At 36.9% G+C, this 27,690-nt stretch overlaps 1 protein-coding gene across 3 annotated transcripts in view; it reads left to right on the top strand.

The window, feature by feature from the left end:
• LOC149837903 (exocyst complex component EXO70A1-like) overlaps positions 1–26,567 on the top strand; it is a 36,338-nt gene extending 9,771 nt beyond the window's left edge. The window contains exons 3-12 of one of the 3 annotated variants that reach the window (XM_090006265.1): positions 6,019–6,224; positions 6,729–6,986; positions 8,585–8,723; positions 8,790–9,002; positions 10,193–10,398; positions 11,931–12,131; positions 12,215–12,314; positions 24,746–24,855; positions 24,938–25,084; positions 26,263–26,567. In XM_090006265.1, coding sequence (XP_089862391.1) covers positions 6,019–6,224; positions 6,729–6,986; positions 8,585–8,723; positions 8,790–9,002; positions 10,193–10,398; positions 11,931–12,131; positions 12,215–12,314; positions 24,746–24,855; positions 24,938–25,084; positions 26,263–26,380 — 1,698 coding nt within the window. In that variant the 3' untranslated portion in view covers positions 26,381–26,567. Of the gene's footprint in view, positions 1–6,018; positions 6,225–6,728; positions 6,987–8,545; positions 8,724–8,789; positions 9,003–10,192; positions 10,399–11,930; positions 12,132–12,214; positions 12,315–24,745; positions 24,856–24,937; positions 25,085–26,262 lie in introns of all 3 variants that reach the window. The other 2 variants (XM_090006264.1, XM_090006263.1) reach the window with 2 other exon arrangements.
• The last annotated feature ends 1,123 nt before the right edge of the window (positions 26,568–27,690 follow it).

Here is a 27,690-nt window from a genome sequence, read left to right as displayed (position 1 = left end):
AATACTTGGACGATACAAGATATCCCTTCGGGTAAGAAACCTATAGGTTGTAGGTGGGTATACAAAGTCAAAACCAAAAGTGATGGGACCCTGGAAAGATATAAGGCCTGTTTAGTAGCAAAAGGATATGCCCAAGAGTATGTCATTGATTATGAAGAAACATTTGCTCCTGTGGCTCGTATGACCACTGTTAGAACTTTAATAGCCTTGGCCTCCATTAAAACATGGCCTATCTTTCAATTAGATGTCAAAAATGCTTTCCTGAATGGGAATCTCGTTGAAGAAGTATACATGGAAGCCCCACCTGGTATTAGTATCCCTAAGGGTAAATCTCTTCGTCTAGAAAAAGCTCTTTATGGTCTTAAACATGCTCCAAAAGCCTGGTATGACCGATTTAGTCATGTTATGCTTGATATTGGTTTTCAACCTTGTTTTACTGACACTGCTTTGTTTGTTAAGAAATCTGATGCAGGCATCATTATTCTTCTTCTCTATGTGGACGATATGATCATCACCAGAGGCGACAAACAGGGAGTTGCAAATATCAAATCTCTTCTTAAAACTCACTTTGAAATGACTGACTTAGGTTTATTAAGATATTTTTTAGGCATTGAAGTTGCTTTTTCCCCTCGGGGGTATTTGATATCTTAATCTAAATTTGCTCTTGATATCGTTTCTAGGTCTGGAATTACAGATGATAAGAAAGTAGACACTCCAGAAGTTGTCAATGTTAAAATGAAAATTGATGATGGAGAACTTCTTGATGATCCTACTCCTTATAGACAACTTGTTGGAGCTCTTTCTTATCTTTCCATTACTAGGCCAGATATAACTCATGCGGTTCATACAGTCAGTCAGTTTCAGCATGCTCCCACCTCCGTGCACATGGGAGCGATTTTGCGTATTATTAGATACTTAAAATTCTCTCTTTCACGATGACTCTTCTTGTCTGCTTCATCTTCATTAAATTTAATTGCATATACTGATGCTGACTGGGGAGGTGATCCCAATAATAGACACTCAAATACTGGTTTTTGTGTGTTCCTAGGTGAAACCTTAATTTCGTGGAGGTGCAAGAAACATCAGAAGTCTCTCTTTCCTCCACCGAAGCTGAATACAGAGCCATGACAACCACCACTATGGAGGTTGTTTGGCTCAGACGATTGCTAGCGGATATGGGAGCTAAATCAACATAAGCTTCAAAGATGTGCTGTGACAACAAAAGTGCGATCTACATTGCAAGCAACCAGACATTTCATGAGCGCACTAAACACATTGAGATGGACTGTCACTATGTCAGAGAGAAATACTTACATGGAGCCATTGATCTGCTATATGTTACATCAGAATATCAATTAGCAGACTTCTTCACCAAGCCTCTCGCTGCTCTCAGATTTCACTTCCTCTTAGACAAACTTTCGCTCATTGTACCGTAAGTTTGAGGGGGAGTGTTAAAATGTAAACTGTAATATATATATATATATATTATTTAATATTATTATATTTTCTTTTATTATTTTCTTTTATTATTTGTCTTTATTTTCTTTTTTAGCATCTAGTTCAATAGAAACTAGATATTTGATCCAGTCAAGTTCCTGTGCAAATAGCTGTTGGACTGTAGTCCAACAGCTATAATAAATGCTATTGGACTATAGTCCAACAGCTATAATAATAAATGTTGTTGGACTGTAGTCCAACAGCTATATTAAGAGACATTGGAATCCAACGTCTCTTTTGGAGAGCTCAAAATGAGCTCTCCTCTCTCTTCCACTTTTTTGTATATATAGGGGTGAACCCCTTCAATGTAAAACAATGCTTCTTAAGCATTTTGTTCATGAATAAAGTATTATTTATTTTTCAAGTGTTCTTCCTTTTATACCCTTTCAAGGGTCATGCTTGTAGTGTCTCCAATAGACACTTGTTTGTGAGTTATTTGTGCATTTGTTGAAGACCACCATTTCATTACAAAAATAAGCTGTTGTTGTTGTTGTTCACCACCAGGAGAGGGAAATGGGCGAGAGAGGGAGACAGTGAAAATGGCTCTTTCCCCTTTTATAATCTGCGGTCAACCTACTTAAATAAAAAAGACAAAAATAGGCTTTTCAGCCTAGGCGAGCTAGTCGACACCCATGCACTAAAATAGGGCCCTACCACCCAAACCCTATCATCCAGGCTGTAGGACTGTGCCTAGGCCGCCTATGCATTGCCTTTGACAACCAAGCCCTGCTACTATATTGATTCTATTGGCATTGATATGCCAATGAGTGTATTTGTTATGACAAATAGAAATGGAAACAACTCAGACTTGCTAGACTGATTAGCAATGGAGAAGTCGGTATATCATTTCCATTTAAAAGCGGTGGTTTTCAACATTTTGTTTTCACAATGATGAAGTTGCTTGAATGGGAGTCAATGCACTGTGGCCACTGCAGTGAATTGTTGCTATTGGAATTATGTGCAGGATTTTGGCTTTGTCCCAAGGATGGGTGCTATAAGGCCATTTTTTATGTCTTTGGTTTTCTTGCCTGTAGTGAAGTTTGTCCTTGTGGGACTAGTTTGGCTGTCTCGCTTGGTTTTGCAGAGTTGCTGCAACTTCAATTGCTTTTCCATTTAATGCATATTATTTGTTGGTTTTCTTTTTTCCATATTCATCCTTACCTTATCGGCTATGTCACATGGGTGCGGGTGCGGGGGTGCGGCACTTTCAAAAAACTTGGGTGCGGGGGTGCGGCAAAAATATAAAAAATTATATATATATATATATATATATATATATATATATATATATATATATATATAGTCCAAAAGTTGGACATAAATGACCCTGGGTGCGTTGACTGCACCCAGGGTCAGGTTGACCGCTTCGGGTGCGGGTGCGGGTGCGGCACCTAGTTGGAGAGTCCCTGTGACATAGCTTATCGGCCAATGACAAATCTGTTCCTGCCGTGTGGCTTATTCTAAATACATCCCTGAGTTTCTATTGATCATTCAGGAAACATCCTTGGGGTTAGCTCTGATTGGATCAGCTGGCGGAAACTGCCATCCCTTTGTAAAATGACATATACCGTCAAGCTTGATTTTGGAAAAACAATAATGTGGAGGACCATTTTAGAAAACCCCCTATTCGACATTTCACTCTCTCATATAGACCCAACTATAATGTAATAGTTGGATGACTACAGAAAGGTGCAAGGATTTACTAGATATAAATCAAAGTTGATGATTCGGCGAGTTGTTCCACGTACTTAACCTGGTTTTATCCATAGAAGTTGTAAATGCCCCAATTTCCATGCTATATTTTCATTCTTGAGACTCTACAGTGACAACCTACCCCTACTCCACCACCAGAATATTGCTCAGAAGTTCAGAAGTCAGAACAACGAAACACATTTCAGATGCTAATGCTGCTTTCTTTCAGAGATCAATGAGGAACTGCTTAACACATCAGTCCTCTAAATCAGTTAACCACCCTTGAAAACAGCAAATGTACCAACCAAATGGAAGAGTTGACAAAAATTATTCAACTTAAACACAAAATGCAGATAAAGGAGGAGCTGCTGCTTTTCTCCAGAAAGTATGCAGCAATGAAAATCTGTGAGATGACTGAAGTGGATGCCAGAGAAGACACTGGGGAACGCTGAGAGTCTGAGAGTGAGAGACGGAGGGCAAAAGGAAATGAGAGCAAGGAAAATGGTAATGGAATAAGAGTGGGTTCAGACCTTTTACCATGGTAAAGTGAAGGGTGAAGGGATTGTGAAAGGTAAAATACTAAAATGAAGGGAGGAGGTGCTTTCTGAAATTTTGTCTTAACCAACTGTGATTAATGTTTTACCATGGTTAACTAGATTGCACTTGACAGTAAGATTTTTATGCCTTAAGATTTTGTTTGGAATAATCTGTGCGGCATAGATGGACTTCTCTTTGGCCCATAATGTAGGGATCAATATGGAAAAACTCCTTATTTGTTTATTTGGACTACATATTCTGTATAGTAACTAGTAAGGGCACTTTCAGGCCTTGTCTTACTCTTCTTAATGGATCATTCTTGCTTCCTCCAACCTTGTCAATTATCTAACATAACCAGGATCTGATTGTAGGATTTGTCTTGTCATATTGCATTCTTGGCGATGTTAGGAAGGTTCTTTAATGAATAACAGATTTTACTGTGGAGATATCTCATCTGTCCTGTTTTTTCAGCATGTTTTTGCACAAATCACAAGTATTATCTGTGTCATGGTGCGGACTGGAATTTTTATTATTTTCCATGGAATTACTATGCTTAGCCATCCTCAGGTAATATTACTTCCCTTTTCCCTTTTCCTCAAGAATCATCAATGATCTTCGTTTCCTCTTGTTTCAGACAGTTTTTACACTAAATATTTATTGCAGTTTTCATTGGTGGTTATTTGTGAAAAATATTTAAAAACCTATCAGCCTCTTTAAAAAATCTTCTTTGTGACTGTATCAAATATTTTGAAAAAATTGTGATATTTTCAGTAAGTTTTTCCAAGATGAGAAAAAAGGGAGCCAGTACCCAACATTGTAGAGTATCACTATGATCATGTGACAAGCTTATCATGTTATTCTCCAACTGTTGGTAAAAGATAAGACAGCTTCCCATATTTTGTTTCATAAAATTTACCAAATATATTTCTGAGGAAAGGGCATTTTCTGTAATCCTTTAAGAAATTTCCTTCTTGATAAAATCACACAAACGACATTTTTGATAGTCTTGGGTGTACAGATATTCAGACATAATAGCTTATATGTAAATGCAACAAACTAGTTGCTTATTATATAGTCTCTTTTTCTCCATCACTCCACAAGGTGACTAATGCGGGATTCTTTTATTGTGAGTCCTATGTTACGTGTTTTCTAATATTTTCATCATTAGTATGGGTACTTAAAAGGATGCATTCAAGTTAATTTTGTAATTGGTTTGGTTGGACAAAGGGGAGAGAGGGGTCTTATTTCTGGAAATCTTAATCTGCCCACAAGTTTGTTCACATTTTGGACAAAGTACTGTATCACTAGCCCTTGTTAAATGTAATAGTGAAAGTCAACTGATTGGACTGGATTTGTGTCCACTTTCTAGCATTTATTTAAAGATGTTTGATTTGGAATAGTTTTTCCACCATAGAAGGAATTACTTATTTGCTTTGATAGCATGTTTTTCTTACTGTCTAATCATGTTTAGTATTCTAATTTGATATAATTCTTAGGTTGCATTTCTATCCCACTAGGAAATGGCATTTTCTTTGTGGGGATGATGCACCCATTACCCTTTGATTCCAATGCAAAACACTAGAGAATCCTTTTCCTAAAAAAGCACCCCTGCCCATCTTAAAAGTCCCACTAACTTTTTTTTTTCTCAGCAGAAACAGTCTCTCTCTCTCTCTATATATATATATATGTTAAAATATATGGTTATCATATATATATATATGTGTGTGTGTGTGTGTTTATATATACTTATGTCTTTGTAATGCTCACTAGGGGAAATTTAGTCTTTTTGTTCCTATGTATATATTCGTCCACTAAGGACTTTTTTGTCTTTTCTTTATTATTTCTTTCTTTTTCTTTTTCCATTTGACCAAGGGTAAAAGGGTCCACCCCTTAGAGTCGTTGGGGAGCTCCCAACAACTCTATGGGAGCTCCCCTTGATACCCATAGTTGTATAAATAGGGGTCAAAGACCCCCTCATTCTTAATGCTTTTTCAAGAATTTTCAATATATCGTTTCTTTAATTTTAGTTCTCTCTCTTCTCACTTTGTGTGTGTTTGGTGATTTGCCCTTTGTGGCTTATTGTATTTTGCTCATTAGTGGCATCTTGTTTATGTGTTTGTGCCTTTTTTGTAATCACTTTGTGACATTGTTCTTTTCACTTGTGTTTCATTACATTATATACACTGTGTGTGTAGAGTTTGGAGTATCTTCTTTTGCAAAGTGTCTTCTAAAACTTCTGCTGTATTGATATAATCTTTGAGAGCTAAGTTTGTCTCATTTGGAAAATGGCAGGCAGAAAGTAAGATAATGAAGGGGCCACATGATGATCTTAGTAACTTTTTGGAGGCAGTGGATCAGCTGAGAAACAATGTCAATTTCTTCAGCTCTAACAAAAGCTTCAGGAATAATGATGGTGTTCTTAACCATGCAAATGGTTTGCTAACTAAAGCCTTGCTTAAGCTTGAAGAAGAGTTTAAGCAACTGCTGTCTTCTTATAGGTGCGTTTAACTGCTTATTTACTAAAAATGCAGTTTGATATTTTTTGGTATTTATGTCTTGTTTCATAGTAGTTTGTATTTTTTGAAAACTGAAGGATAGATATCACTATTAATCTTATTCTGGACTGCTCAGATGTTATTCATATGCCAAAATGAAATGTGTGTTCTGAGGGGGTTATTTGATTATCCTGCATTTGATGTTGCTGGGCATTTTAAAAATGCTGCCAACTTTCTATTAGGTTTTCCAGTGGTGAAAAATTTTTAGGTGCTGTCCTTTTATTTGTGGTTGTGTTACCTTTTAGATGTCTGCTGATGCAGCTCATGTAAGTGATAATCATACTGATGTGATCTCCTAGCTTACTCTTGGTTTATACAAATATTCTATTGTTCCTCATGGATGTGTTATTTTCTTGGTGACAAATAGTTCATATTGCATTGCAGAATAGTTTTTAGGCTTTAAGAATTCACTCTATCTCTAACATTATGGCTTTCTCTCAATTTCAGTAAAGTTGTGGAGCCTGATCGCCTTTTTGAGTGTCTTCCCAACTCTTTGCGGCCATCGAACGGATCACCTGGGCCACATGGTGATTCAAGTGGCAAGATTGCATCAAATGCAAATCATACAGAACAAGTGAAAAGTACAGATGCTACAGTGCATACACTTCCAACACTCATCCCTCCTAGGATAATGCCATCACTTCATGATTTGGCTGAACGGATGGTACAAGCAGGCCACCAGCAGCAATGCATAAAGATGTACAGGTAATCAGCTTTGCCTTGTTGATTTTGCAGTTTTTTCTGCATTATTCTCCATTCAATACTGGTGGTAGTTATCTTTTTTTTGTGTCATAAAAAAATGATTCCATGTTCTGTCAAACTTTAGTTGGGCAAACTTTCTCTGTGAATGATCAAAAGATTAGAAAGCTCAGCAATTTTGCTGCCAAAATGTAGCACTAGCCATTCCTTTACTTTTGAAGCAAATATGCTTCATTCTGCGAATTTAGTAGGATATAAATAGAGGTTGTACACTAGAAGAATGTCTAAGATGTGAAAACGTGCATCTCTGTCTCTCTCTCTCTCTGTATATGTATGTTTGTATGTTATATCTCATATATTTGTGTGCATATGTGTGTGCGCGTAAATGTGTGCATGCACATGCATGGATGTTCGTTTATGCACATGGGAGTGTGTGTGGGTGAGCATGTGCACACACATGCGTGAGTCTGTATGCATGCTACTTTGCAAATGTGCGAGCAGAAAAAAGTATATCAATACGACTAAGGTATAATGAAAAAATAAATTAAAAGTGAAAATATCATCATATAATTTTTCTTAACTTTTAGTTTTCTTTTTTTTAATACTTCAAATAGGATTTTCTTATTTCTTGTTTTTATATATTTTGAGAACTTCCCTACCTTTATTTTCAGAAATACTAAGATCTTATATGGATTTATTGGAAGATAATATCTCAAGAAATTATGTCACCAATATATTGCTGAGTCTAGAGCAAAATTTACCTTATAATAAAATGTGAAAATCTATTTATTTGCTCTTAGAATAGTGTAGTGACCACCAGTAGTAGCACATGATTTTTGTATGTTTAGTATTTTCTTTTTTTCTTCTTTTTTAATATTTGCATATTTCCAATCATTGCTCTCTCTCTCTCTTGTGTACACATGAATACTTGCACGCATACACAGAGGCTCTGTTTGGGAGCTACAATGAAAGGGGAGGTGGGGATTCAGTGAATCCTACCTATCCCACCTATCCGTGTTGCTGTTTGGAAGCCTGGATTTGGGAGTCGTGAGTGGTGATGGGATTGCAGATGGCCTCCAATCTTCCCATTTCAACATCTTCACAAGGGTGTAGTTGACAATTCCAATGTCATCACCCATTCTCTTCTCCACTCCTGTCACCTTTCTCATCTCCTCTCCAACACTGGCTCCCAAACAGAGCCTAGATGAAGTCAATGGCATAGTATTTGGTCAAACAAAAAAAATTGAAAAAAGCCTGGATCTTTTGTAACTCTAGGAATTGGTCAATCAAAATAATTTAATTTTTTTCCCAGGTCACCTAAGATTCCTAGGCACTCGCCTAGGGCCTAGCACCTGGGCATCCATCATCTCGGGTGCCTGAGCACACTATTGAGTATTGACTATTAAGCATTTGGACATACATGTTCAAATGTTTTATCTTTTGTTGAACTTTTCTTTTTCTCTTTTTTCTGCTAGTGTTCTCCAAGAACCCTAAATATGTCCTGTGCTGCCTCTTACCATTGTCACTCTGCTGCTGCTAACTTCATGCATATGTGAAACATTCAGCAGTGCTCATGGCTATGGTATTTGCTTATATGCATCCAGGGATAGCCGTGCTACAGTTTTGGAACAGAGCCTTCGGAAGCTTGGTGTAGAAAGGTTAAGTAAAGATGAAGTTCAGAGGTTGCAATGGGAAGTTTTGGAGGCTAAAATCGGGAACTGGATTCACTTCATGCGTATTGCTGTAAGTTGTGAACTTTTGCTTTTGGAAATGCTTGTTCAGCCTAACTATCTGAATATTTTGGATCAGGTGAAGATACTGTTTGCAGGAGAACGAAAAGTTTGTGATCAGATATTTGAAGGTATGAGCAATCTCAAGGATCAGTGCTTTGCAGAAGTGACTGCAAGTAGTGTTGCTATGCTCCTTAGTTTTGGAGAGGCTATTGCAAAAAGTAAGAGATCACCAGAGAAGTTATTTGTACTCCTGGATATGTATGAAGTAATGCATGAACTTCAGCCAGAAGTATGTACACTACTCCTTTCTCCCAGAATGTGGCAGTATGTGGTAGTGTTATGGCATAAGCAAATTTTGTATCACCATTGAGTTCATGCTTGCTTTGCTTATTTGTTTGTTGATAAAGAAATTGAGTTGTCTGGAAGATATTTAGATGATTTTTGGGTGTTTTTGTGCAACATCCTAGGATGATGTATAAACTTTAAACTCTTTTATCACTTATCCAGAGTTTAACATCATTTGAGAAGCTTCCCCTTTATGATTGTCATCTATTCTGTTTCATGAGTAGATTGTTTCCAATTGTTTATTATTAAACCTTCTCCACTTGTCTTGGAAAACGTGATTGACTTTTGGCTTGTTATGTTTAGCCTGCATGAGATATTGTGCATTATTCGTCCTCTAGGAACTGCAATCAAGTCAAAATGATGTTAGGCTCAGTAGCATCCTCAGAATGTTTCTCCAATAAATTAGTAGCTTGTTATGTTTTGATAAACAAATTCGTTTGAAGTGTTGAATGAACAACTGAGGAAGTCAGATTTAGTCAAATGATTTGACATTGACTTGTGAAAGTTCTGATGTGTATGCATGAACTGAGTCACCTTACTATGCTATGGATTGCCAATTTCTGGCACTCTGGTAAAACAATCAAATGGCATGGGAAGTAATTGACTAGGAAGGTATCTTGTTTGACTTCTCTTCTTGTTAGATTGTAGAAGATACTCTTGCATAATTTGCAAACTGATCAACGTAGATACCCATTGGGATGTTGGATGTTTTTTCCTGGAACATATGGTCATGTTTCTTAGAACAATGTAGAGCCCATACTTGCGATTTTACTGAGCATCTACATCAAGAAGTTTAATGATTGTATGCAATATGCATCTTTTAGTAAGCCTACGAATCAGAAAAATCAAAATATCAACATAACAGAGCTTAACTTAAGCAACAGAGTAGGAACAGTCATAAAAACAGATAAGCTTCCACTAATTGTTATGGGTTATTGCTTTGAAGGTTTGATGCTTTCCGTGAAAGTATGAACCAATACTGTTTGGGTTTTCAATTGTGTCAGTGCTGTATCTTCATTTCTTCATGATCTTATTGGAGAAACAATGCTTGTTTACCTGCTTATGTGACTGACTCAGAGGGCTCTGGTGTATTTGTTCACTTCATTCTTACAATTACATGGTTTTACTTGTCAGTTTGAAGCAATTTTTGAAGGCAAAGCGTGCACTGACATGTGTGATTTAGCATCAAGTTTGACAAAACGATTGGCACAGACAGCCCATGAAACTTTTGGTGATTTTGTGGAGGCAGTTGAGAAAGATGCTACAAAAACAACAGTTCAGGATGGAACAGTGCATCCATTGACTAGTTATGTTATTAATTACGTCAAATTTCTATTTGAGTAAGGCCACATGCTCTCATTTCTTCTGTTATTTGGTTGCCATTTTTGGATTTCTTTCCTTTCCTAATGAATTTGTTCAACTACCTTAGCAGCAGTATTATCAAAATGAATTCAAATCGGCCTGAGATTCAAATCAAATTGCCCTTTTTCAATTTAATTCCAGAGCTGATTCAGTTTTCCCTTACTAATCCGTATTCGGCCAACTCAGCTTGATATGGTCTGAATTGGCCTATATATATTTTCTGTTTTTTTTTTTAAATGAAAAAAATCATTTGTTTAAATAGATGAATTCAAAATGATTCAGCTTCAATTTGACTCAGACCTATTCAGGCTTGTTTTTTATTTTTTCAGAAAACCAATTTGATTCAGAAACCGATTCTGACAACATTGCTAAGTAGTGCTTGTACTAGTTTTAGTTTTAATATTTTTTTTGCATACTATTTCATGTTCTCTATTTGTTTCTTTGGTATCTGCATCAGATTACTTTAATCATGTTATATCATATAATTCCATTTGACCACTCAGATTTTTGTCAGGCTATGTCATTAGTTTGTATTACGTGACAGAAGAATGTAAGTCTATCTTTAAACATATAAACCACTTCTTTTTTATTGTTATTTTTTTTGAAAATTTCCATACCTAACTTTGTGAGCATTTCAAAGATTGCACCTAAAGTTTAAAATCACCAAGAGTGGATAATGAAGGTGATGAACCTTATGATTAAATTTGTTGTGAAATACCAATTTTATCATTGCGATATATCAAACCTGTCTCCCCCAAACACCAACCACAACACACCCACCCCACCCCCCAAAAAAGTAAAGAGAATCAAGTATCCTGCTTGTAGTCAGTTTTTTATAGAATCAGAGAGGGTATTTTGAGAACACACACACACACACACACACACACACACACACACACACACACATGCACCATGGTTGTGACTTGTGAGCATTTTAAAGAACACACCCAAAGTTTAAAATCACCAAGAATGGTTAATGAAGTGAGTTAAATTTGTTGTGAAATACCAATTTTCTCGTTGTGATATATCACATGTCTCCCCTAAACACCAACCACAACACCCCCAACCCACTGTCCGGAAAAAAAAGTAAAAAGAAGCAAGTATCTTGCTTAGTCAGTTTTTATAGAATTAGAGAGAATAACTTGAGAACACACACACATACACTATGGGTAACCTTGGGTCCGCATGCATGGATGCCAAATCTGTGGTACAGAATGAAGTGAAATAAATGCAGTATGGGGCTTTATTATACTCCAACAAAAAATGTGACAGTAAGGTGCTCTTCAATATCGTGCACATTATTCTGTGTTGGCCACTTCCAATTGTTATTAGGTTACTGTTTGGAACTTGAGCTTTAAGATTGCTATTACATATTAAACTAAGACAGAAATTAAATTAGCTTGTATCCCTTCTGTATTTTTAAATAAACTTTATTTTATATTGTATGTGTGTATATGTGTGTGTGTGGCTTGGTTTGCAATCTGACAACAATAGTAAAAAAAATGTGCAGCTACCAGTCAACATTGAAACAGCTTTTTCAGGAAATTGACAACAATGATGGGGCAAATTCTCAGTTGGCATCTGTAACAACGCGGATAATGTCTGCCCTTCAGGTCAATCTGGATGCAAAATCTAAGCAATATAAGGATCCTGCATTGACACAACTGTTTCTTATGAACAATATTCACTATATGGTCAAATCTGTTCGAAAGTGAGTATTTACCTGTTATTTAAAGAATGAAGGCATGACTTAGTTCAGGATCATATCAACAGAATGCCCATGATACTTTTCAGGTCTGAGGCAAAGGATTTGTTGGGTGATGACTGGGTGCAAAGGCATCGCAGGATAGTACAACAACATGCCAACCAGTATAAGAGGATTACTTGGAACAAGGTGCAGTTTTTCTATGTTTCATAAGCAGGTTCCCAGCATTTGATAGCTTTATTTGCTTGTCTGAATCGGACCCTACACAAAAGATTAGGTGCTAAGGCTTCTAGGTTTTACTTTATCATCAATATAACAAAAATAATTTCTTAAAGAATATCAGAATCTTATATGACATTTTATTCCATTTGTTCTTCCAAATTTTATTAGCTATTTATCGATGCCTGAGTATGATGTATATAAAGCATGGCTTTTACAGTTTTTGCTTTTTCGAGCTTGAAAGGCATGTTAAAACGATGAACAATTCTTTTCAAATGAATTGAAATGGTCCTATGCTATAACTTGGTCTCAAAATCTTGTTTTGTCACCACATGAAACCTTTATGTTAATTAAAGGTAATAGAATTCTTGAAACACTGCTTAGTCTGCTTTTACCATTTCTGCCCTGTAGATGCCAAACTTGTATAAGTTTATGATGAGCAAAGTGTCTGTTATTGCAGCACTATTTAGATATAATTTGAATTTCTCAACATATCAACAGTTTGAAAATTTTGAATTAAATTTCATGATACTATTTAATATGATTCTTCTTATTCTTTTTTCTGTTTGTAAATAGTTACTAGTGTAAAAAGACATTAGTGAAATCCATTTTCCTATTTGCTTTTTTATGGGTAAGTATTTTGTACTAATGAAGGTACAAAACTATTGAGTAGAATCACTCTTCATAAAAAAAATCAATTTTTTGTATATCAAATGTTACATATGTGATCTATATGGTTTGTTTAGTAGGAAACTTGTTATGAATCATGTGATTATGACAAGTAATTAGGTCTTTAAAGGAGTTGAAAAATCAATGGCCCGCATTGTGGCAAAATTTCATTACTCAAAAAATCACATTATTACATCATAAAAACATAATTCAAGGCTTGATCCTTAGCAAACATACCATGCTGAATGATGCAACTTTTCGAGAAAGTATTTTAAAAGATGTTTTTTAGTAAAATTTGCTTGTGTAAACCGTGTATCAAATTTCAAATTCTGATTCACACTAGTGGCGAAGTCTGATTTGAACACAGAAAACGTGCTTAAAAACTTTTGTACTTTACACAAAGATAAACTTTATTGCCCTAAAAAAATAATTCAAACGTTCTACCTTAAGTCACACCGACTCGACTAAAAGGTCGACGCACCTGCGTCGACATGCCCGAACACGGGGTGGACACGGTCAACTAAGTGTCAGACTCAGTCAACGCACCGAGGCCGAGTCCATCCACGTTTTGGACTCGGTCAACTTTGACCAAGTCTATTTTCGTCCATTTATTAAAATTAATTTGGACTCGGGTCGGGTCCGGATCCAGACCCGACCCAGATCCAAGACAATATCGGGGTCGGATCTTTTATATATATATATAGCCATGTCCCCGTGTCCAAAATTTTTGAAATTGCTCTGCACCCGTGTCGCACCCGTACCCGCAGCCATGTGACATAGGTTCTACCAGAGTTGCCAGTTGAGGAAGCGGGAGCGGGAAGCGGAAGCGGGAAGCGAGGCACTTCTAAAATTTTAGGAAGCGAGAAACGCGGGACGACTTAGGAACGAACCAGGAAGCGTCTCGGAAGCGACCTAGGAAGCGTCTCGGAAGCGACTTAGGGAGCGAACCGGAAGTGACCTAAGAAGCGAAGAAGGAAGCAACATAGGATTCAAGTGAGAAGCGAATAAGAATCGAAAGGGAAGCGAAAATGTAATTATATATTTTTATTTTATCAAAAACTAAGATTTATGTCATTATTGACAAAATAAAACATGTATATAGACAATAAATAATATAAGTTGTAATTATCTAACAAATGCATCATATTGCAACTGTCAAGCATTTAAATAATTATACATCAAAAGAAGATCATAATTCACATTCTTGTTGCAACCATTTAACAAATGCATGCAAACACTAAATAATGCATTAAGAAAACAAATAAATTTAATTAAAAAGCGTACCTTTTTCAACGAAAGAATCAAATGACTTGTTATTTGATGTTGTAAATCTTGTCATCTCTGCAACATAAAAAATGAGAAATCAATAAACTCAAAGATTACATCGAGATATGGTTAAATTTTTAAGCTATAAATTTCTAAATTGTAAATTATAAGCTACAAAGTTCTAAACTCTAAACCTAAAATTAACATAATCCACTCCTTCACTTCATCATGCAAGATTCAAAATAAAAGTATACCAAAAAAATATTACAAGACCATGACAAAAAAGTTTTTAAGTTGGACTATTCCAACTACATCATCAAAAAAACAATTAATAATTCAAGAGTTCATTAATCTGTCATCTTTCTCTTCCCCTTCAAGTCAGCAATAGATCGCGAACTTTCTGCATCATCACGTGCTTTTTGTCCTCCACGACCATGTCTTCTGCTCCTTCCTTCATTTCCTATAATGAATACGTTAAAAAATTAAAATGTTCAAAAACCATAATTTAAAATATAAAAAACACAATATCAACATACCTTGCCTAGGTCTCTGGCTAAAGAAATGATCAATCTGACCATGAGGAACTGATGGTCGCTCTTGTATATCTGCAGTTCTACTAGCTCTGATGGATTGATTTGTATCATCTTCAACTTCATTTGTACGTATAATTATTGGAGGTAATGAAGCTCTTGGTTGTGCATCTTTATGTTTGGATTTGGAAATAATGTTTGATTGTTGTGCACTATCATCCAAATCTCTCCATCGCATATCCTCTAATCTCAACGTATTTTCTTCTACAATAGGAAGTTCTGGATTGATATCCCATTTTCGACTAGGCTTTTCTTTATAGCGATTGTTGCACCTTTTATAACAAGAATATAAAATATGAATGCTAATAAACAATCAATGATAAAAAAAGAAAAAAAAAATACCAAAACAAAAGTACAACACAGTTTAATTATACCTGTCAATCAATCGAAGATTGGAATGAATATACACTAAGGTATCAACACGATCTTCATTGAGCCTATTTCTTTTAACATTGTGAATGTAACTATAGGTGCTCCACACTCTTTCTGCAGAAGATGTGCTAATAGGTTGAGATAAAACCTTAATGGCTAATGCTCTCAACTCCGGTGTATCACCACCATAAAAACGCCACCAATTAAGCACTGACATTGTAGGATTCAGTGCATCTATTCGTGCTGCATTTTGGCTAAATCTTCCACTTCTTGATGCAAAAGCCACAAGTTGTGACCTATAAAGTGTAGATAACTCTTCATTTCTAGAAGATATGACTTTAAGCGCGAGCATTGCACCGTCTAAGATATCATTATCCTTTTCTGCAAAAAAAAAATGTTTAGTAACTATAACAAGAAAATGCAAATGAAATAATAAAATAATTAAATCATTTAACTTTAAACTTTATTAAATAGATATAATTAATTTTTTACCAGGAGAAACTCGTTTGACCCCTCCTGCTGCTGGGATTTTGAGATACTCCGACTCGTAATATTTTGGAGTAAGCATGTGGGCTAGACTATGGAGAGGCACATTCATTCTATCCCATCTATTTGAGACAATCTTATGAATCTTTTCATATAAATCTAGTTGTCCTTTTAGATTGTCTTTGATTTCCCCCAACATGTTGTTCATGCCTTTATACACTTCACCAATTATAGGGCCTTCCTGATCATAAAATTTAATCATCTTATAGATGGGTTTTGTAATCAATAATGCTAAACGTACAAAATCCCAATATTCTTCATTAAGAATAGTTGTTTCTGTTGTAACAACCCTTTTTTTCATAATTTCATCCGTGCATGATTGCTCCCAATCGCTCCATCTATCTAAAATTACTGTGAGCCTTAAACTCTCCCTCACATCAAGCAAGTGTTTCAAAGTAGTATAATGTGAAGCAAACCTTGTTTTTGCAATCTTTATTAATTCTAATTTTTCATTGCTTCTAAAGATTGCTAGTGCTTTTGAATGGTTTGTGATATACTTCACAATTTCTTTACTCTGCAAATATGTTTCTCCCAACCAATGAAACTCATGTGCCAAATCCTTGAAAATCAAATTAAGTGTGTGCACAACACAAGGTGACCAAAAAATATACTTGTACGTTTGTTTTAATTCTTCACCTGCTAACTTGCAATTTGCTGCATTGTCTCTAATCACTTGCACTACATTAGAAGGCCCCACAAGTTTAAATCCCGTCTTCAAAAACTCGACAATGTTTGCAGCTGACTGTTGCACATTAGAAAAATCGTTTGCATATAAGAACATCGAGCCAAAACAGTTTGAGGCAAGTATATTTATCAAGTGTTTGTTTTTGATATTTGTCCAACCGTCTGAGACAATGGAAACTCCAAACTTCTCAAACTTTTCTCGAAATTCATTTAACTCCATGTGAAGACACTCTTTCTCACTGTCAAGCAACGTTGTTCGCGCTTTTTCATATGATGAGAGTTTATATCCGGGCACTTTACTAACTGCAGATATCATCTCTTTCTAATATGGTGATCGAAGCACATTGAAAGGTATGCCATTTGCACACAAAAATCTGATAATTTTGTGATCTACATCATCTCTTTCTACCTTTTTAAAGGTATCACGAATATCAACTGTTTTTCGGCTTCCACTAGATGATGTAGTCATACTAATAGGCTTCTTCGGAGTATCAATTCTTGATCTCCTCAACTCAAATGCACTTGATGAAACCTCCACTCGCCGAACTTGCCTCTTATTTTTTTTTGCCAATTCTGCATTTTTTGCAACTACAGGGCAAAAGGCAATCCCAACACTTTGTCCCTTTGGAGATCCCATGAGATGTGCAAAAACTCGAGTATATGACCTATGATAAATATTTTTGCAGTGCCTGCACATAAAAACTTGGGTTCCACCTTGCTTTCCTTGCCCACTCTTCTTTTGTTTCAATACATGGCGCCATAGCACTATTGTTTTATGTATGCTAGGTGGTTCATCATCTTGGTCATCTTCAGAATAGTAGTCATCCAAGTGATATTCTTCTTCATCTTCCTCATCAAAACAATTTTTGTTTCTGTCCTCAAACTGATATGGACAAGCAGAAGACCTCTTCTTGCCCTTCCCAACACCACTAGATGATTCATGCTCCAAATTGTACAAAGAATCGTCATCGTCATCAGAATTATCGTGATCATAGCTTGAGATGGTCATTAATGAAGCAAAGAACATGCAAATATATTTGCATCATAAAAGTATAAGAATCAGCCTAAAACACTTTAAAAAAGCTATTATTAACAGTAAATGATGGAGAGTGAAGAACACAAATCAGTACTCATAATTTACCAATTACTAAAACAAATAAATAAACATCATTTAAGGAGGTGAAAGATCTATGATTCTATAATATACTATGATAAAGCAAACAAAATTTAAAAAAAAAAAGTTCTTTCAAAAGTTTGCATTTATGAAAAAATGTCAAAATAAGATAACATAACAACGAAGAAAAACAAAATTCATATTGGCCGACTGTTACTAGCAATAATGATATTTATTTAAAATTTTAAACAACTAGCTGCAGCATACTAGTTGCCCCACTCTTCTGATAGAGTAAATGAGCCGAGCCTGGGTGTGCCCACGCTCGGTATATCAAAGAATTCATACTTAATAGGGATGATAAGCTCAATCATGCTTGGTATACATTTTGTATAATATGTTTTTATAATATGAATTCAAGAATTTTCCTATAATATATTTTTTATATATTATAGGATACTTATAAGTATCTCTTTTGTTTTGTTTCTTTTATCATGCTTGGTTCACTTGATCAACATGTAAGTTCAGAATTCACATAAAGCAAAATCACTTCAAGAGATCAAGGAGAGAATAGATTCTAGAAGTCTGCAAGATCACACACCATAATGAAACCATAAGACAACTTGTGGAGGCAGAACATGTTTTTCATTGACTTTGAAATTGAAAACAATAAATCAATAATCCATATATATCCAGCAGTAAAAGAATAATAAAAGTGATCCAGTCAATCTGATCAGGAATCAGGATTCAAGCAATCGTCAAAATGACTTAAAAGTTAAAACCTACAAGAATGATAAAAAAATGCTGCATTAACCCTTATTTCTAAAAAAGACGACCAAATAAACTCAGTTAAACCACAAAATGTGAAATGTTTCTCAACCAATATACTGTTCATTCATGGGACTCAAATAAGAATATAAATGATCATCATATTGATAACACAAAAGATAAAGACCATCATGTTATTGCAACGGGAAAATGAAACAAATAGTCTCTAACAATCCCCTGTTCCCTAAATGTACTTTCTAGAGAGAAGGAATCAAACCTCTACTCACGAGCTGAACCTCACACCACACAAGTCAAACACCGACACTATATCACTCGAAAACTCTTCATCAAAGCAAAATATGGTCCTCCCGGTCCAGTTAAAAAAAAAATTTAAAAGCTCATTCCTAGCCTAGCTCCGATTCCATATGAAATAGATTTTTATCCATTTTTGTAGCCCAACTTTGACTGCAGCAAATAGTTTGATTTGTCCATATGAAATAGATTTTTATTAATAATTGTAGCCATTTTTATTTTATCTCAAAAAAAAAACGAGGATGCTGGGTACTGGGCTGGGCTACAAAAATGGATAAAAATCTATTTCATATGGAATCAGGGCTGGGCTAGGACTGGGCTTTTAAAAAATAAAAAATAAATAACTATTTCGGGAGGCTACCATAACAGTTATTTATTTTTTTCTTTTAAAAGCCCAGTCCTAGCCAGCTAGCCCAGCCCTGATTCCATATGAAATAGATTTTTATCCATTTTTGTACCCCAACCCAGTCCTACCCAGCCCTAACTGCAGCAAATAGTTCGATTTTTCCATATGAAATAGATTTTTATTAATAATTGTAGCCATTTTTTATTTTATGTCAAAAAAAAAAATCGGGGACGCTGTCTCCGAACCAGTGTTGTGAGAGGCGTACGCCTCAGTACCTGAGGCGTACTCAGAGGCGAAGCGCAGGCTCAATGCCTCGCTTTGCCTCATCGCATTTACAACCTCGCTTCGCCTCATCGATTCAGTGCAGTGGCGTAGCTAGGATTCATGTGGGGGGGGGGGGGCAAACAGGGGTGTAGCAAAAAAAAAAATATTGTGTGACAGTCGGGGGTTCGGGGCAAGGTTGTTAAATGCGATGAGGCGAAGCGAGACGTTGAGCCTGCGCTTCGCCTTTGAGGCGTACGCCTCAGGTACTGAGGCGTACGCCTTTGGATGACCTCGAGCGAATCGAAAGAGAGAGGTCGCCAGACGTCAGTGGAAGAGAGAGGAACATACCTGAACAAAGACATTGCCAACGACGATCGAGGTCTTCGGATGTCAACAAAGGAGGAGGTCGCCGATCGTTGGAGGTAGCAGATCGGCGGAGGTCGCCGATCGTCGGAGGTCGCAGATCGTCGGAGGTCGCCGGTCGTCGGTGGCCGAAAATGAGAGAGAGAGAGAGAGGAGTCGGGTGAAAAAGCAAAACCCTGAGCCTTCGTTCTTAAGTTTTCACGATTTTTTTAAAATGTCTGTTTTGCCCTTATTCAGAATTTTTTTTTAGTTTGTTTTTCACGTGTCAATTTCGTTTTGAAAAAGGGTAAAAATGGTATTTCGTAAACGCGCCCCCTTTAAAGGGGGACACGATTCCCTTTAAAGGGGGACACATTTTCCTTTAAAGGGAAACACGTCCCTTTTTAAAGAGGGACGCGTCCCCCTTTAAAGGGGGACGCATCCCCCTATAAAGAGAAGCGCGTCCCCCTTTAAAGGGGGACGCGCTTCCCTTTAAAGGGGGACACACTTCTTCTTTTTTACGTACGCTTCCCTTTGCGTTTCGGAAGCGCCGCGTTTCGCGCTTCCGAAGCGCGTCTCGGGGAAGCGCGCTTCCCCTTATGCATATGCGTTTCCGGTAACTCTGGGTTCTACCCTATTACAATTATTGAGCAGAAATTAAATTATTATAACCCAAATGAAATGTCCCGTGGCCCCCCAAAATATTTAAAATTAAGAAAAGCAAAAACTTGAGGGCTCTGTTCACTTTCACGAACTCGATTTCTTTTACTTCGCAAGGGCATAACCCTAACGATGGCACTCCTTTAGCACATGTGAACCCACCTGCAAAACATGAAGAACAAAAACACAAAACACAAGAAAAGAGGAAACGCAGGGAACAATTTCTATGGATGAAGGTTAGTACAAAAAAAATAAAAATCAACTAAATCAAAACTACTATCTAACATAATTCAACTAGCTAACTAAAATGTAACAAATAGAGATCATAACTAATTAACTATAAAGCAAATCAAAACCAACCTAACTATCTATCAACTATCAATGTAACAAACTAGCTATGAAGCATTAAATCAACTGGTGGTCTACACTAATTAACAAAAAGTCAAAATAGAACAAATTTGACTAACTAACAATGGACTATTGAATTAATTAATTAGCTAGGAAAAAGAAACGTGAAATCACTCTAACTACTAACGAAAAGAATTAAGACAGACCTAATCTAACTAGCTTAAATAAATTTAACTAATTAACTATGAAGTATTGACTTACCAAACTGACTAAAGGAATTGCATCAACCTAACTAATTAACAATGACTTAACTATAATAGAATCAAAGCAAACTAATTAATTAATTACCAAAGAACAGAAATAAAACACATCTAATCTAACTGACCGTGCGCAAGTTTAAAACAAATCTAACTAGTAAAAAAAAACTAAATGCCTAACACAACAAATTAAAATATTCTAACTGATGCATGCAATTCAAATATGCAGACCTAAAGCAAAAGGTGATCGGTGTGATCTTGGATTCAAATTGGCAATGACAGATCACGTTGATCTGCTGGATTTGCTGAACTGAACACGATTATCAGCGTGATCTTGCTGAATCGCTAGAACTTGCATGCGTGTGCGTGACCTAAAAGAAGAATCTGCTAAAAATTTTTGATCCACGCACACTATGATGCAGTCTACACTGATCTTCGTATTTCGCAAATATCGCTGACCCGCAGACTAAACAGATCCAGCTACTCTGCTAGTCAGGTTACTGCCAGAAAAAAATATAGACAACAGGCTTGGGCTCGGTTGTCAGCAAGTCTGAAACGCTGATCGAATGGGACAAACCGAGTAGGCTCAACCTGATTGATCAGGCAGATCAAATCAGGTTGGGTCTGGTGCTTGTTAACGCTGCCTGGCCAACCAGATCGGTGGCTTAACGTTTGGCAGACTTGATCAGGTCTATGCCGGGTTGCTCTAACCGAAAATGTGCAAATCAGTCTGCCTGCTACCAGCATCAGCCTTGATCAGATCTGGTCAATCTGATCAAGTGATCAAATCGGCCAATAAAAAACAAAACAAGTAGCCTGCTCGATTTTTTTTCTTTTCTATTTCAATTTAATCAAACTTAAAGCAAACTACCTATGTTAAAAAAATTAATTAATCAGGGACTTCTATTATGCATCAAACAAAGAAAAATAAAAAAATAAAAAAAAACTAATGCATGCAATACTGCTCAAAGATAAAAGGGAGAAGAAGCGTACCTGATGGTTCGCCTCCGACGGAGAGGTTGAGAAAATAGCGGTCCTTCTATGAGATCGCACGTGTACCCTACACTCCGATGATGAAGGAACGAAGTAGCTGGTGAGAGAAGGAAAAGAAAGGAAAAAGAAGAAGAGAAGGATGAAGGAGAAGAAGAAGGGGAAACCGGCTGTAGAGAGAGAGAGAGAGAGAGAGAGAGAGAGAGAGAGAGAGAGAGATATGCTTGAATCCCAAGGGAAAGATGCCCCCTCTCTTCTGAGTATTACTATTTATAATGATGGATTACGTTTTGGGGTGTGTTTTAAGAAAATTTCTAAAACACTCCCAAAACCTCAATAATTTCAAAAAAAGCCTATAAAAAAACTATTTAAAAAACACTGTTAGCAAAAATTAAAATTCTCAAAAACACTGAAGTGGCTCACTTTAATCATTTTTTTCTCTTATTTGAAAAATAGAAAGTACCCTGCCAAAAGTTGATAAACAAGGGTTATTAATCTCTTTTTGAAATTAATCATGCACGTAAACATGTGTATTGCATAAAATTGTGCATGATCACTGAACACATGTATGTGGTTAGATTGAGTCGATGCAACTTGCACCTATGATTTCTAGCTTAGTAGTTCCTTACCTTCATTAGTAGCAAATATTTTCCCCTTTTATATTTCTATTATTAGACTTATGGATTTCTCAAAAAAGTAATTATTTAACATTCTGATTTGGTGAATGTGGTCCACATAGAAATTGTAATAGATGGGCAACATGTCTATGTTGTGTTCCTTTAATGTAAACGTGGGCTGTCTACCAGTGGATTTGCTATTTAAAGAACACTTATTTGGCAAAGCTCCTTCTATAATCTGTTCAAGTTCCTTTTCTATTTTCCATGAGGCTCCTTCCTTAGGCTGTTGGGCCTCCTTGATAAATGTAGTTTCTCCTATTATCTAGTGAGTTCACCTTCTATTATCAGGCATAGGGCTCGACAACGGGCTGGGAGGCCTATGCCCCAGCCCGAATGGGTCAAGCTTGGGCTTAAATTTTGATAGAAGTTCAGACCCGAACCGGGCTTAAATCTGACCGGAAAAAATCTCGGGCAGGGCCAGCCTTCAGGTTAACGGGCTGGCTTGTGGGCCTTATACATATATTGTAGGTTCCCCTTTTATATATGACGAAGAAAGGTGTTTCTCTCAAGTACATTAGTATAATTAAAGATATGTATGAAGGAGTAGTAACCAATGTTCGCACTTGTGGAGGGGTGACAACCAATTTTCCTATAACGGTTGGGTTACATCAAGGATCTGCTTTAAGCCCTTTTCTATTTGCTATAGTGATGGATGAGCTTACGAGATCAATTCAAGAAAATGTGCCGTGGTGTATGTTGTTTGCTGATGATATTGTTTTGATTGATGAGTCTAGAGCTGGGGTTAATGCTAAGTTAGAATTATGGAGACAGACATTGGAAGCAAGAGGTTTTAAGTTAAGTAAAAGTAAGACAGAATATATGGAATGTCGATTTAGTAAGCAACGAAGTAGTGATGGGAGTGTAGTGACGCTTGGTGAGCAAGAAATACCGGTGGATGATTGTTTCAAATATTTGGGATCTATCATTCAAAAGAATGGAGAAATTGATGGAGATGTAAATCATAGGATAAAGGTTGGGTGGATGAAATGGAAAAGTGCAACTGGAGTCTTGTGCGATCGTAGAATGCCATTGCGGTTGAAGGAAAAGTTTTATAGGACGATTATTAGGCCTGCTTTACTATATGGTACGGAATGTTGGGCGGCCAAGAGAAATCATATTTAAAAAATGAGTGTAGTTGAGATGCGTATGCTTAGATGGATGTGTGGAAATACAATAAAAGATAAGATTCGGAACGAGGAGATACGTAAGAAGGTAGGTGTTGCACCCATTGAAAATAAGATGAGAGAGAATCGTTTACGGTGGTTTGGACATATTCGGCGAAGGCCTAATGATGCTCCAGTTAGTAGGATGGAGAAATGGGAAAATATATTAGTTAAAAGAGGTCGGGGTAGGCCTAGGAAGACTTGGATGGAGATGATAGGAAAGGATATGAATGCTTTGAACCTCACCATGAACATGGCATTGGATAGAAATGATTGGAGGAGAAGAATTCATGTGGAAGACCCAGAATGATTTTCTTTTTTGGTTCATATCGCCGACCCCAATTGTTTTGGGACGAAAGCGTAGTTGTTGTTGTTTGTTGTATATTTATCGAGTCAAGTATGTGATTCAAAAAATGGATTCAACTTGGGTCCCATTTTTTTTTTCAAAAATTTACTAAAAAAGGCTATGCCTTCAAGGAAATGAATGCAGAATATCGTGAATATAAGATGACTTGTAACCCTGCCCGGCCCGGTCTGGTCCGAATTAGGCCTATCGGCCAAATGGGCGGGTTGTGGGTTTTATATTAGACCCTGGCCTGACCGGAACCGGGCCTAGCCCCGTCCTTTTTGGTCAATGGATCGGGCTTGACCAGGCCCAGCCTGTCAATGGTCTGGTCAAGCCCAGCCACTAATTGGGCCGGGCCAGCCCAGCCCAGCCCAGCCCGCCTGTTGTCCAGCCCTAATCAGGCAAGGTCCCTTCATTTTGTCAGCACAGTTTTTTCTCTAGCTTTGCTTACTTGATGACAGAGGTCCCTGCCATCAATCCCATGAGGTTAATTCTGTTTGTGACAAAAAGCTTCTTGATTGAGTGTGAAAATATACTAAGTTTGGTCTCATGGTCCTGGAATGCCTTAAAATTTTGTGAACGCTGATTTTTGTGGAACCAACCAAGCATCTTCAGGCCTTGTTCTCTAAAATTGTCTCTTGCTAGATTGGAGATGTTTTTATAAACCGTTTGCATCTCCATATGCTGCAGATTGTACAGAGCCTCTCGGTTCAAGGTTTGACTTCATCAGGTGGTGGTAGTGCAGCTGGACCCGATAGTGGAAACAGCAGTGGAGTTTCAAGGTCGATGGTGAAAGAGAGGTAAAATAAAAGGATCTCTAAAGGGTTTTCTGCATTTATATTTCTTATTGTTCCTTTTGGGTTGAATGTTGGATGGCACCAGGTTTAAGAATTTCAACATTATGTTTGAGGATCTTCATCAAAGACAATCTCAGTGGACTGTGCCGGATGCAGAGCTTCGTGAGTCTCTAAGGCTTTCAGTTGCAGAAATTCTCTTACCTGCATACAGATCCTTCATCAAACGATTTGGGTTAGTCATTTGCTCTTTCTATCATAACCTTTCTTTTTCTCATTAATTATTTATTGATTATGAAGATATTTCATGAAGAATACAGCTTGCATTAGTTTGTAGTTATTCTTTATAGGTAGTACAATTGCTTGAATTTTGGACACAAGCTGTTGCAATGTGATATTTTGCCATCAAAGATTAGGGATGTAAAAGTCAGGGTGGTCAATGGGCTGGGCAGCCTGATGGGCCAAGCTGACCTGGCCCGCCATGGGCCGGGTTTGGGCCAAGGTTTTAAGCCCAGGCCAGTTAGGTACTGGGCCGAAACCTGACCCATTATATACTTGGGCCGGGCTTGGGCTGGCCCTCTCCGATGGGCTTGAGTTATTTATTATTTTTTAATAATATAAAAATTAAAAAATTAACTATTGCATAATAACTTGGTAGCTATTACTATTTACTTAATTAGTTACATTAATTTTATGAAAACTAGAAAGATAATTAATTGGGTACATGAGAAGTTGGGAACTTGTTAATTATTACTATTTACAAATAGATTTGGTCCGGGTCGAGCTGGACCTGGCCAGCTTCACATTGGCCCGTTGGGCCAATGGGCCAGGCCATCTTCAAACCCGAGCCCGTTAAGAACCGGGCTAAAACCCAGCCCGTTAGTAAACGTGACGAGCCATGTCTGGGCTGGGCCGCACTTAAACCCCGGTGGGCCGAGCTCTAAACGGGCCCGGGCCGGGCCAGCCCGATGCCCACCCCTATGTAAAAGGGCCACATTCAGTTCAGATGTAAGGATTATTGAATCTGACCTAGTAGGATATTGCCTAATCAGATTCAGATTTGAATTGGGAGTTGAATAGGAAAAGAGGTGATACTGAATCTGGATCTGACTCGCCAATCAGATTAGATTCAGATTCAGATGTAAGAATGCATGCTGAATTTGGATCTGATTATCAATCAGATTTCATTTGCTTTACTGAATATGACTAAATGAGTCTGGTTTCGGTCTAACATTGGGCTCAAATCCGATTCTTTGACATCCCTATCAAAGAGGGAATTTCAAAGGTTTAGCAGATATGCTTGCTGTCAGTGATATGAATGATTAGTTTGAACTGGATGATAGCTTGTCACTGTTAGTGCTATATCTTCTATGTTTGCCACTTGTTGACTTTAGGTCCATCTTTTGAATGCAGACCGCTCATTGAGAATGGAAAAAATCCTCAGAAATATATAAGGTATACACCGGAGAACCTTGAGCAAATACTGAATGAATTTTTTGAGGGTAAAACATGGAATGAACAAAAGCGATAGTTGGGTGACGGTGTCTGTTGCGCCTATAATGTAAGTAGACCTGCCGTGCATGATGGTATTAGTGGGTTTTCCGGAACTTTTATTCATTCTTTGTGATAAGCAATAATCTGGGATCTTTGATTCCTGGTCATGTTATTTCTATCTTGCCCTATTTTGCTGCTATGGAAATGAAAACTTGGCTATGTCACACCGATACTTCATTTTGGCCCCTGTATTATATGACTTGTATACTAGTCATATTGAAAACTTCATAAAAATGGCTGTCCCGATATCCACAGCCGTATCCATGTGACAGATCTCCGGCTGTGTGAACCTAGTTCATATTTTTTTATATTACGGACGGATAAACAAACAGTTTAGTTTTCAATGCTTTATCACATATTTCATAAATCAGATCCTAGAAATGTAGTTTCTATAGTTTATTTAGAGAAAAACATGTATTAGATTAGGAAATTTTATGTGCGTATATGTTTTTTAAATTGTGGCTCTAATGCATCTAGATTTTACAATGAAAAGGTTTTGGTTTTCTCATTAGAATAGTTTGATACAACGCACTGTTTTAGTAATGAAGCAATAATAAACACATCTGCAAGTTCAGATTAAGCAGAAACCACTTGTGACATTCAAAACTAAGCTATCCATACTTTAAGCTGGTAGGGGGAGCAACCATGAGCTTATAATGCGGACAAATAAATGAGCAGTTTAGTTTTCAATATTTTGTCATGTTTTGTAAATCAGACCCTACAAATGTGATCCCCACAACTTAGTGAAAAACATGCATTAGATTAGAGTTTGAGTTTATACATTTTATTGCACCTTTATTTTACAACAAAAAATTTGGGTTTTTCTCATTAACATGGTTTGATCCAAAACATGTTCTTTTTATTAGACAAACAATAACCCCATCGGTAGGGTTATATCAAGTAGAAACCACCTACAACCTTAAAACTAAATTGTCCATTTATCTGTCCTGCACTAAGCTGGTAGCAGGGGTCAATTATATATATATATATATATATATATATATATATATATATATATATATATATATATATATATATAGGAAGGGGGGCCATCCAACCAAAGGAAGGTCCAAAATCTGCAATCTGATTATGGACTGCTTTCCTTCTCTATCGTTTTTCAGGTATTAGATTTTTATCATTCATTTAGTGAGGGACATGTTTTGGATTATGAATTTTCAATGTTTAGATGTGTTTTTGAAAGCACTAAAAATCAACAGCACACAATGCTGTGTTGTAAAGTTTTAAATGCATTCTGAGCGGCCAATTTTTCAAGTTTCGAAAAACATG

The sequence above is a fragment of the Nuphar pumila genome, chromosome 5 (genome assembly GCF_984573655.1).
Source record: "Nuphar pumila chromosome 5, dmNupPumi1.hap1.1, whole genome shotgun sequence".
NCBI classification, from domain to species: Eukaryota; Viridiplantae; Streptophyta; class Magnoliopsida; order Nymphaeales; family Nymphaeaceae; genus Nuphar; species Nuphar pumila.
The sequence above is the reverse complement of the archived record's forward strand: the minus strand, read 5'-3'. Positions and strand labels throughout refer to the sequence as shown.